Source organism: Eschrichtius robustus, chromosome 21 (assembly GCF_028021215.1).
Source record: "Eschrichtius robustus isolate mEscRob2 chromosome 21, mEscRob2.pri, whole genome shotgun sequence".
NCBI classification, from domain to species: Eukaryota; Metazoa; Chordata; class Mammalia; order Artiodactyla; family Eschrichtiidae; genus Eschrichtius; species Eschrichtius robustus.
Window position 1 is genome coordinate 41134015 of NC_090844.1, and position 12706 is coordinate 41146720.

Below are 12706 nucleotides of genomic sequence, written 5' to 3' on the forward strand. Positions count from 1 at the left end.
AAGATTTTTAGAAATTTCATGTAATGTCTGAAACATTTATATTAACATATTTCCATACAAATAACCCAAAGAAAGTTTAGTATTAGTTGTTTTTCTGGTTGGTTGGTTTGTTTTTTTCTTACTACTAAAGTAAAAAAAAAAAAAAAAAAAGGAACGAAGTTCTAAATAGACATTTCTCCAAAGAAGACATACAAATGGCCAAAAAGCACATGAATAGATGCTCAACAGTAATCATTTCATGTTCCAATTACCTGGTCATTGTTTCAAAGACCCCTGGCTCCTCCCCTATCTATTTGGAGCAGTTCGTCAGGGCTATCTGAGAGGCTGCCTCCTGGGCTTGAAGTCCTCAGAGAGTCCACCAAGTAAAACATAATTCTCAACTTTTAGGTTGTGCATTTTTTTCAGTTGACAAGGTAAACCCTTCACAAGTGCATCCATTGTCAGATGTTGCAAACTGATCTAAACTAATTTGGCCAAACACCTATCCCTATCTATCTATCTATCTATCTATCTATCTATCTATCTACCATCTATCATCTATATAGCATCTATTATTTATACATACATATATATTTTAGAACATTTAAAAATGGCTTATATAGACATATAATTTAAAATTTAAAAATAGCTTATATGGCATGTAATTTATCACTCGTTTTAAGTGTACAATTCAATGATTTTTAGTAAATTAATTACAGAGTTGTACCACCATTGTCACAATCCAATTTTAGTACATTTCCAACTCCCCAAGAGATAGTTTCCATTCCCATTCCCAGCCGCATGCAACCACTAATCTATTTTAGGTCTCTATAGATTTAGCTTTTTTAGACATTTCATGTAAATGGAATCATACAATATGTGGCTTTGTGTCTAGTTTATTTCACTTAGCATAATATTTTGAAGTTCATCCATGTGGTAGCAAGGATACTCTCCATTCCTTTTTATTGACAAATAGACTGTTGTGAGAATATGACACATTTTATCTATTCGCTAACTGATGAATGTTTAAATTTTTTCGAGTTTTTGTCTATAATGAGTAACTCAGCTATGACCCCATATACAAGTTTTTTGTCGATATAGGTTTTCATTTCTTTTGGGAAGATGCCTAGGAGTAAAATTGCTAGTTCATATGGTAAATTTATGTTGAAGTTTTAAAGAAACTGCCAACCTATTTTCCAAAGCAGTTGCACCATTTTACATTCCCACTAATAATGTATGAGGATTCCAGTTTCTCCACAACCTCACTAACACTTATTATTTATTTATTTATAGCCATTCTATTAGGTACGAAGTGGTAGACTTCTGGTAAATATAGGTAGAATCCAATGATTAGAAGAAGTTGAACTATATCTGTCTTCTCCCCTAACTGGTGGTATATGAGAATGAAAGCAAGCCTTAGATCAAATTCTGTCAAATTTTAATATTTATTATCAAGAACAAAAACCGTCATACAACTTATTGTTATGAGTTTGAGGAATCTCTAACAAGTACCTTGAATGAGAGGTTCATTTTGAGGAGAATACAGCAAAATTATTATGTCAGGACCAGGCCTTTTCTATTCAGATCGGAAAGCAGACCCTGTCCTGTGGTGAGAGGGGACATAGGCCATGCAGGGCTCCAGGCCTCCAGCCCTCCTCTGAGGGTGAGGCTTCTGGGTCTCCAGTTGCCCATAACTTGTCCGCAAAACAATGGTGATGGTATCTGTATGATATTTCTACCTAACAACATACCTGAGCACCACTCATTTTACCCATGATGAAGCATTGCATATTTTTAACATCTACCATGCTAGTTACAAAACACTCTTGGGTAGATTTTGATAATGATATATCAAGCCTTTGCAAAGCTCTCTCTGACATCTTGATTATTATTGACTAGGGAACTTTGAATGCTAACTAATTATTTTGATGATGGGCTGGAAAATGTTTAATAGGATTTCAAAAAAAAACACCCAGATTTATAGCAGATTAAAAAGTTCAAACTCAGGAATTCAACATAATATACAGTCCTTTTCCAGATATTCTTTCCAGCTCCATCTCCCATCATGATGCTATGCACTAGCCACACTAAAGTAACCATTTTCTGAAGCACCCCATCTTCCTTATTATCTGCATGTCTGAGTACAGTGTTGTTTTTATAGCTTAAGCACATCCAATTGTGCACTAATTTTACAAAAATGTATTCATCTCTATATCCTTTTATCAAGCAAAGTCTAAACACAAGTGTGGATCAACTAAAAGCATTCACAAACTAGTCAGAGATTAACTGAAGCAAGCAAATAAATAATTCATCATGTTAGATCTCAAAACAGCCATGCATACTAGTTATAATCAGAACACAAAGGGGGGGGGAACCTTCAAGATGGCAGAGGAGTAAGATGTGGAGATCACCTTCTCCCCACAGATACATCAAAAATACACCTACATGTGGAACAACTCCTACAGAACACCTACTGAACGCTGGCAGAAGACCTCAGACTTCCAAAAAGGCAAGAAAATCTCCATGTAACTGGGTAGGACAAAAGAAAACGGAAAAAAAAAGACAAAGGAATTGGGGGGGAACCTGCACCTCTGAGAGGGAGCTGTGAAGGAGGAAAAGTTTCTGCACACTAGGGAGCCCCCTCACTGGCGGAGAAGGGTGGGGGGAGCTTCAGAACCTCAGAGGAGAGTGCAGCAACAGGGATGTGGAAGGCAAAACAGAGAGAATCCTGCAAAGAGGATTGGTGCCAACCAGCACTCCCCAGCCTGAGACGCTAGTCTGCCCACTGGGTTGGATGGGGGATGGGTGCTGAGGCTCAGGCTTTGTAGGTCAGACCCCAGGTAGAGGACTGGGGTTGACTGGGTGAAGACAGCCTGAGGGGGCTAGTGTGTCACAGCTGAGGGAGTCTGGGAAGAAGCCTTGGCCTGTCAGAGAGGCAAGGGACCATTGTTGGGGGGTGTGGCAGGAGAGGGGCAGGCCCATATAGGAGCTTCTTTCTCCATGTGCTCACAGACGGCAGAGTACAAACTTCATGAGCTCCAGGGGTGAGCATGAGCCACGGCTGCTATCTCGGACCCCAGAGGTGGCTCCTTTACCACTCCTGCCGCTGCCACCAAGGGTCTTGTGAGCAAGCGCAGGTCACTGCCCACACCTTCCCAGGAGCCTGTGCAGCCAGCCACTCCCAAGGGTCCCGCGATCTGGGGCCAACTTCCCCAGCAGCGTGCACAGCACACCCCAGGCTGTTGCAACTTCCAGCTGGCCTCTGCCGCCACAGGCACTCCCCGCACATCCCAATTGTGACTGCCTTTTCCCTCCCTCTCCCCGGCCTGAGGGAGCAAGTGAACCCTAAACAGCCGCTGCTTTCAGCCACTCTTGCCTGAGTGGGGACGACATGCCTGAGGGTGGCTCACACGCAGAGGCGGGGCCAAAGCCAAAGCTGGACTCCAGGGGAGGTGCAACCAAAGAAGAGGAAGGGAAATCTCTCTGTGCAGCTGCTGGGGCAGCGGATTAAATCCCCACAATTGGCTTAGTAAACTCTGCATCTGTGAAGTATCTGAGTAGAGAATGAGTGTTCCTACAATTGAGGCTGTGGATTTGGGGGGCAACTGTGGACTCTGGGAGCAAGTACACGTGGAAGTAAGGCCAGGTCAGAGTCTGAGCTGTCCCACAGTGCCCAGAGCAGGTCTAGAGACCTACCTAGAGGTATGGGAGGACTTCCTGGGTAGGCAGGGACTGGGGGTGGCTCACCGTGGGGGCAAGGACACTGACAGCTGAGGGCCCAGGAAACTATTATTATTATTGCTATTATTTTTTTGTTCCATTTCGGTCTGCTGTTGTTCTTTTAATAAATAATTCTTTTACTTTTTTATTTATTTTTTCTTTTCTTCACTTTTGATGCTTTTATTTTTAATATATATATTTTCCATTTCTACTTTATTTTTTAATATATTGTGCTTTTTCCTTGTTTCTGTTTTTTCCTTTGCTTTTATTATTTTAAACTATATTTTCTATTTTTTTACTTTATTTTTTTATTGTTTTGTGTCTTTTCCTTTTGTTTTCTTCTTTCTTCTGTTTTTATCGTGTTTATTTTAATTTTTGGGTTGGTTTATTTTTTTGGTTGATTACTTCCTTTTTTAAAATTTTATTTTATTTTATTTATTTTTAACACCTTTATTGGAGTATAATTGCTTTACAATGGTGTGTTAGTTTCTGCTTTATAACAAAGTGAATCTGTTATACATATACATATATCCCCATAACTCTTCCCTCTTGCGTCTGCCTCCCTCCCACCCTCCCTATCCCACCCCTCTAGGTGGTCACAAAGCACAGAGCTGATCTCCCTATGCTATGTGGCTGCTTCCCACTAGCTATCTATTTTATGTTTGGTAGTGTATATATGTCCATGTCACTCTCTCACTTTGTCCCAGCTTACACTTCCCCCTCCCCGTGTCCTCAAGTCTATTCTCTAGTTAGGTCTGTGTCTTTATTCCCGTCTTGCCCCTAGGTTCCTCATGACCATTTTTTACTTTTCTTTTTTTTTGGATTCCATATATATGTGTTAGCCATATATATGTGTTAGGATATGGTATTAGTTTCTCTCTTTCTGACTTACTTCACTCTGTATGACAGACTCTAGGTCCATCCACCTCACTACAAATAACTCAATTTCGTTTCTTTTTATGGCTAAGTAATATTCCATTGTATATATGTGCCACATCTTCTTTATCCATTCATGTGTTGATGGACACTTAGGTTGCTTCCATGTCCAGGTTATTGTAAATAGAGCTGCAATGAACAGTTTGGTACATGACTCTTTTTGAACTATGGTTTTCTCAGGGTATATGCCCAGTAGTGGGATTGCTGGGTCATATGGTAGTTCAATTTTTAGTTTTTTAAGGAACCTCCATACTGTTCTCCATAGTGGCTGTATCAATTTACATTCCCACCAACAGTGCAGGAGGGTTGCCTTTGCTTCACACCCTCTCCAGCATTTATTGTTTGTAGATTTTTTGATGATGGTCATTCTGAGAGGTGTGAGGTTATATCTCATTGTAGTTTTGATTTGCATTTCTCTAATGATTAATGATGTTGAGCGTTCTTTCGTGTGTCTGTTGGCAATCTGTATATCTTCTTTGGAGAAATGTCTATTTAGATCTTCTCCCCATTTTTGGATTGGGTTGTTTGTTTTTTTGATATTGAGCTGCATGAGCTGCTTGTAAATTTTGGAGATTAATCCTTTGTCTCTTTCTTCATTTGCAAATATTTTCTCCCATTCTGAGGGTTGTCTTTTCATCTTGTTTATGGTTTCCTTTGCTGTGCAAAAGCTTTTAAGTTTCATTAGTCCCATTTGTTTATTTGTGTTTTTATTTCCATTTCTCTAGGAGGTGGGTCAAAAAGGATCTTGCTGTGATTTATGTCATAGGGTGATCTGCCCAAGTTTTCCTGTAAGAGTTTGATAGTGTTTGGCCTTACATTTAGGTCTTTAATCCATTTTGAGTTTATTTCTGTGTAGGGTGTTAGGGAGTGGTCTAATTTCATTCTTCTACATGTAGCTGTCCAGTTTTCCCATCACCACTTATTGAAGAGGCTGTCTATTCTCCGCTGTATATTCTTGCCTCCTTTATCAAAGATAAGGTGACCATATGTGCGTGAGTTTATCTCTGGGCTTTCTATCCTGTTCCATTGATCCATATTTCTGTTTCTGTGCCAGTACCATACTGTCTTGATTACTGTAGCTTTGTAGTATAGTCTGAAGTTAGGGAGCCTGATTCCTCCAGCTCCGTTTTTCTCTCTCAAGATTGCTTTGGCTATTCAGGGTCTTTTCTGTTTCCTTACAAATTGTGAAATTTTTTGTTCTAGTTCTGTGAAAAATGCCAGTGGTAGTTTGATAGGGATTTCATTGAATCTGTAGATTGCTTTGGGTATTATAGTCATTTTCACAATGTTGATTCTTCCAATCTAAGAACATGGTATATCTCTCCATGTATTTGTATCATCTTTAATTTCTTTCATCAGTGTCTTATAGTTTTCTGCATACAGGTCTTTTGTCTCCTTAGGTAGGTTTAATCCTAGGTATTTTATTCTTTTTGTTGCAATGGTAAATGGGAGTGTTTTCTTAATTTCACTATCAGATTTTTCATCATTAGTGTATAGGAATGCAAGAGATTTCTGTGCATTAATTTTGTATCCTGCTACTTTACCAAATTCATTGATTAGCTCTAGTAGATTTCTGGACGCATCTTTAGGATTCTCTATGTATAGTATCATGTCATCTGCAAACAGTGACAGCTTTACTTATTCTTTTCCGATTTGGATTCCTTTTATTTCTTTTTCTTCTCTGATTGCTGTGGCTAAAACTTCCAAAAGTATGTTGAATAATAGTGGTGAGAGTGGGCAACCTTGTCTTGTTCCTGATCTTAGTGGAAATGGTTTCAGTTTTTCACCATTGAGGACAATGTTGGCTGTGGGTTTGTCATATATGGTCTTTATTATGTTGAGGAAAGTTCCCTCTATGCCTACTTTCTGGAGGGTTTTTATCACAAATGGGTGTTGAATTTTGTTGAAAGCTTTCCCTGCATCTATTGAGATGATCATATGGTTTTTCTCCTTCAATTTGTTAATGTGGTGTTTCACATTGTTTGATGCTGTTGGATTCTGTTTGCTAGTATTTTGTTGAGGATTTTTGCATCTATGTTCATCAGTGATATTGGCCTGTAGTTTTCTTTCTTTGTGACATCTTTGTCTGGTTTTGGTATCAGGGTGATGCTTTCCCCATAGAATGAGTTGGGGAGTGTTCCTCCCTCTGCTATATTTAGGAAGAGTTTGAGAAGGATAGGTGTTAGCTTTTCTCTAGATGTTTGATAGAATTCGCCTGTGAAGCCATCTGGTCCTGGGCTTTTGTTTGTTGGAAGATTTTTAATCACAGTTTCAATTTCAGTGCTTGTTATTGGTCTATTCATATTTTCTTTTTCTTCCTGGTTCAGTCTCAGAAGGTTGTGCTTTTCTAAGAATTTGTCCATTTCTTCCCGGTTGGCCATTTTATTGGCATATTGTTGCTTGTAGTGATCTCTCATGATCCTTTGTATTTCTGCAGTGTCAGTTGTTACTTCTCCTTTTTCATTTCTATTTTTATTAATTTGAGTCTTCTCCCTTTTTTCTTGATGCGTATGGCTAATGGTTTTTCAATTTTGTCTATCTTCTCAAAGAACCAGCTTTTAGTTTTATTGATCTTTGCTATCGTTTCCTTCATTTCTTTTTCATTTATTTCTGATCTGATCTTTATGATTTCTTTCCTCCTGTTAACTTTGGGGTTTTTTTGTTCTTCTTCCTCTAATTGCTTTAGGTGTAACTTTAGGTTGTTCATTTGAGATGTTTCTTGTTTCTTAAGTTAGTATTGTATTGCTATAAACTTCACTCTTGCAACTGCTTTTGCTGCATCCCATAGGTTTTGGGTCGTCGTGTTTTCATTGTCATTTGTTTCTAGGTAATTTTTGGTTTCCTCTTTGATTTCTTCAGTGATCTCTTCGTTATTTAGTAGTGTATTGTTTAGTCTCCATGTTTTGTTTGTTTGGTTTTTTTTTTTACAGATTTTTTCCTGTAATTGATATCTAGTCTCATAACGTTGTGGTCAGAAAAAAATACTTGATACAATTTCAAATTTCTTAAATTTACCAAGTATTGATTTGTGACCCAAAGTATGATCTATCCTGGAGAATGTTCTATGAGCACTTGAGAAGAATGTGTATTCTGTTGTTTTCAGATGGAATGTCCTATAAATATCAATTAAGTCCATCTTGTTTAATGTATCATTTAAAGCTTGTGTTTCCTTATTTATTTTCATTTTGGATGATCTGTCCATTGGTGAAAGTGGGGTGTTAAAGTCCCTTACTATGATTGTGTTACTGTCGATTTCCCCTTTTATGGCTGTTAGTATTTGCCTTATGTATTGATGTGCTCCTATGTTGGGTGCATAAATATTTACAATTGTTTTATCTTCTTCTTGGATTGATCCCTTGATCATTATGTAGTGTCCTTCTTTGTCTCTTGTAATAGTCTTTGTTTTAAAGTCTATTTTGTCTGATATGAGAATTGCTACTCCAGCTTTCTTTTGATCTCCATTTGCATGGAATATCTTTTTTCCATCCCCTCACTTTCAGTCTGTATGTGTCCCTAGGTCTGAAGTGGGTCTCTTGTAGAAAGCATATATACGGGTCTTGTTTTTGTATCCATTCAGCCAGTCCATGTCTTTTGGTGGGAGCATTTAATCCATTTACATTTAAGGTATTATTAATATGTATATTCCCATTACATTTTCTTAATTGTTTTCAGTTTGTTATTGTAGGTCTTTTCCTTCTTTTCTGTTTCCTGCCTAGAGAATTTCCTTTAGCATTTGTTGTAAAACTGGTTTTGTGGTGGTGAATTCTGTTAGCTTTTGCTTGTCTGTAAAGGTTTTAATTTCTCCATCAAATCTGAATGAGATCCTTGCTGGGTAGAGTAATCTAGGTTGTAGGTTTTTCCCTTTCATCATTTTAAATATGTTCTGCCACTCCCTTCTGGCTTGCAGAGTTTCTGCTGAAAGATCAGCTGTTAACCTTATGGGGATTCCCTTGTATGTTATTTGTTGTTTTTCCCTTGCTGCTTTTAATATTTTTTCTTTCTATTTAATTTTTGATTCTTTGATTAGTGTGTGTCTTGGCGTGTTTCTCCTTGGATTTTTCCTGTATGGGACTCTCTGTGCTTCCTGGACTTGATTAACTATTTTCTTTCCCACATTAAGGAAGTTTTCAACTATAATCTCTTCAAATATTTTCTCAGTCCCTTTCTTTTACTCTTCTTCTTCTGGGACCCCTATAATTCGAATGTTGGGGCGTTTAATGTTGTCCCAGAGGTCTCTGAGACTGTCCTCAATTCTTTTCATTCGTTTTTCTTTATTCTGCTCTGTGTTAGTTATTTCCACTATTTTATCTTGCAAGTCACTTATCCGTTCTTCTGCTTCACTTATCCTGCTATTGATTCCTTCTAGAGGATTTTAAATTTCATTTATTGTGTTGTTCATCATTGTTTGTTTGCTCTTTAGTTCTTCTAGGTCCTTGTTAAACGTTTCTTGTGTTTTCTGTATTCTATTTCCAAGATTTTGGATCATCTTTACTATCATTACTCTGAATTCTTTTTCAGGTAGACTTCCTATTTCCTCTCCATTTGTTTAGTTTGGTGGGTTTTTACCTTGCTCTTTCGTCTGCTGCATATTTCTCTGTCTTCTCATTTTGCTTAACTTACTGTGTATTCCTTTGCACAGACTGCAGGTTGGTAGTTCCTGTTGTTTTTTTGTCTGCCCCCAATGGGTAAGGTAGGTTCAGTGGGTTGTGTAGGCTTCCTATTGGAGGGGACTGGTGCCTGTGTTCTGGTGGATGAGGCTGGATCTTACCTTTCTGGTGGGAGGACTATGTCTGGTGGTGTGTTTTGGGGTGTCTGTTAACTTATTATGATTTTAGCCAGTCTCTCTGCTAATGGGTGTGTTGGTGTTCCTTGCTGGTTGTTTGACATGGTGTGTCCAGCACTGGAGCTTGCTGGTCATTGAGTGGAGCTGTTTCTTAGTGTTGAGACAGAGATCTTTGGGGAACTCTTGGTGATTGATATTACATATGGCCGGGATGTCTCTGCTGGTCCAATGTCCTGAACTCAGCTCTCCCACCTCAGAGGCTCAAGCCTGACATCCTGCCGGAGCACCAAGTCCCTGTCAGCCACACGGCCAGGTACGTGGGGATTTCCTTGCCTTTTGGGAAGTCTGAGGTCTTCTGCCAGTGTTCAGTAAGTGTTCTGTAGGAGTTGTTCCACATATAGATATATTATTGATGTATTTGTGGGGAGGTGACCTCCATATTTGAGTCCTCCGCCCTCTTAAAGGTCCTCTCTTGAGCCACATTTTGATCTGGAATGTATCTCTTGCTGACATCTCCTCCCTTGGCATTGTCTTTTCAGAATGAGAGAAAATCTTTTCTGTCCAACAGTACCATACAAGACTTGACTGTGCTGCAAGATAACAGCAGAGCTGAACAAGGCCAACGTGAGGGAAGGAAGATGGTGCTCTAGGTTTGGCACTTATTCATATAGGTATTGTCCCCATTTTATCCCTGAGGAATGGGAGCCACAGATTCATCAATTAATTCACCTGGTTTCCACAGGATTTGAACTCAGAACTGTATACTGTGAAGCACATATTCTTTCTCTTACAACAAAGTGTAAAAGGAAGTAAAAGAATAGAACTGGGAGACAAGAAAGAGGATTCAAGGAAGACTCTACTGCAGGAAAAAAAAAAAAGAAACCCCATAATAACCTAACTCTGCCAAACAAAAATTTTATGACTCATATTGTATTGGCCAACAATGTTTTAACATAATTCTCCAACATCAAGTTCTTAGATAATAAGTATTTTTAAATTTGCAGTACTTATTACTTTTAAGGAAAAATACTGAGTTCCAAAATTTGAAAGTTATAAATAGTAGTGTTCCCATATTAAGAAAAATGGTACTTGAAGAACTGTGGTTGCAAAAGGAGCCATGTAAGAAATTATTAGTTGTGTCCCTCTCTTGGTACTTGATCACATGCTAACAAGTATTGGTTTACACCTTGTTTTGAGAAATTTTAGTTTATTTGGAAGCCATGTCATGTTTCTTTCTTTTTGGTTGAATTATAATCCCATTATACATGTGGTATTTCTGCACAAATATGACATTGGATATACACTGGTAGAATTTAATAAAAAAGTTTTCCTCAAGGTTCTAGTTACTGAATGATAGGTAAACATGTTCTATGAATTCAACATTCAACCAATGTGGAAAGTTTTCTAGTATAAATCACTTTTTCCTCAAGAAAACCATAGGCCATCATTAAAGCATCTTTGCTATTATTATTTTTGAAAAGGTATATGGTTATGTTTTTTTAAATGTTATCTAATTATATATGCTGACACTTTTAAAGGTGAAATGATTTGATGTCTAGCATTTTCTTCAATATAATGTGGGAGCATTGAGAAAATATGATAGATAAGCCTCTAGTTTATAGCTGATAAACTGAGTGATAAACAAATGGAGGTTTATTATTTCATTCTCTCTACTTTTATAGATGTTAAAATTTTTTTTTATAATAAAAAGTTACAGCACCAGAAGTAATACTGAGACCATTTTTACTGCTTACTCTATATGGTAAAAAGTTTATCACCATGTTTGGGGACAAACTTTTTCTCCAAGGAAATATTAAATATATTTTTTAGATTTTCTTTTACTTCTTCTTCATTCAGTGTGTTAAACTCTACCAAATCTGTATTGTCCTTATAGTTGAATCTCCTGTAGGTGAGGGTGAAGCCCACTAAACAGTGAACACCTTCTGGAGTCTGCAAGGAACAAAATGACTTGCTTGTAAAGACAGATGCTGGAGATTCCTGAAGGTATATATTCACAGACTCAAAGTCTTCAATTGTTCGAGGTTCAAGAGTAAAAGAGTAGATTTTCCGATATTTATTCCTTTCCAGGAGCTCAGAATTAAGAAATTATTGGTTTGGGATATACTGCTCTCTTCTGATTTGGTCCAGGTACCAGATTCCTCTCTCTTCTGTCAAGCAGAAGATGCAAGGCACTTGGGGCTGATCCTTCCCAGAAATTAACTCTAGAGGCTGCCACATCTGGTAAGAGCATCCAAATCCAGCATCAGCTATGTAGTTCCTGCCGTCAATGGTCACCTTCAGCAGGAGGTGAATCATGGCATTGCTATATTTGTTTGCTGAAGTGTTGTATACATACCCTCCCAATATCGTGGTCTCAAAACCAATTGTGGTCAGAGCCCAGTACAGAAGATGATTGACTTGGAGACACCACCCACCTCGGTTCCTCCTCACAATTTGATCAAAAGTGGCCTCTAAGCCCAAATCCATGGCTTCCCCACAATGGATGTTAAGGTTCTCAAAGGGAATGGCTCGGATCTGGTGCTGAAGAATGTCAGTTAATGTTTCCAAGTCCAATTTGTTCCTAAAGTGCTTATAACCAATTCTTTCAAAATATGCTTCAATGTTCATGATTCCTTAAGGCAAGGAAAACAAAACAAAAACAAATATATTACTTTTGTACTTGGATTTCTTTGATTAGCCTAATGATAACAAATGTATTTTAAACATGTAAACACAAACAATGGTTATAAATATCTGTAATTATAAGTCTTTTTTGGGTGTGCTTTTGGTGTATTAATGGCTTTCACATGCATAAGTTCACTTAATGGTGCGAGTAACGCTGAAAGAAAAATATTATCACTTCTTCCATGTTTTGAGCATGGGAAGTTGGAAATCCAGATGAAGTGATGAGTAAAATGATAAACAGCTTACATGTGGTTTTCTTGGTGATGAATAAGGAGAGGTGCAAGTTGCTATCAATTAAAATAGAGTTTACAAATAGTTTCTAATACAAACAGGAGAATTATATAATATAGTACTTTCATTCATGGTAGTTGACCAACTCAATATCCTCTTCAGCTGAACCTTACACAAATTTCCCCACTCAAAGATTCATATTCATTCACAAACTGATTTATTGATTTATTCAATAAATAGTTTACTGAAAATCTATTATGTATATGTTACTGACCTAGTGGTTGCTTATCTTAAAGAATCTTACATTTTAGTGGGGTCTGGTATGACACAGATAGTGAATTAAATGAATTTAAAAAACATGCAATTTCTTAG

At 37.7% G+C, this 12706-nt stretch overlaps 1 protein-coding gene across 1 annotated transcript; it reads right to left on the reverse strand.

The window, feature by feature from the left end:
* Positions 1-11173: 11173 nt before the first annotated feature.
* On the reverse strand, positions 11174-12046 carry LOC137755969 (arylamine N-acetyltransferase 1-like). Its single transcript, XM_068532125.1, is given in 1 exon segment — positions 11174-12046. A coding segment is annotated over 1 exon segment (873 nt).
* Between the last annotated feature and the right edge of the window lie 660 nt (positions 12047-12706).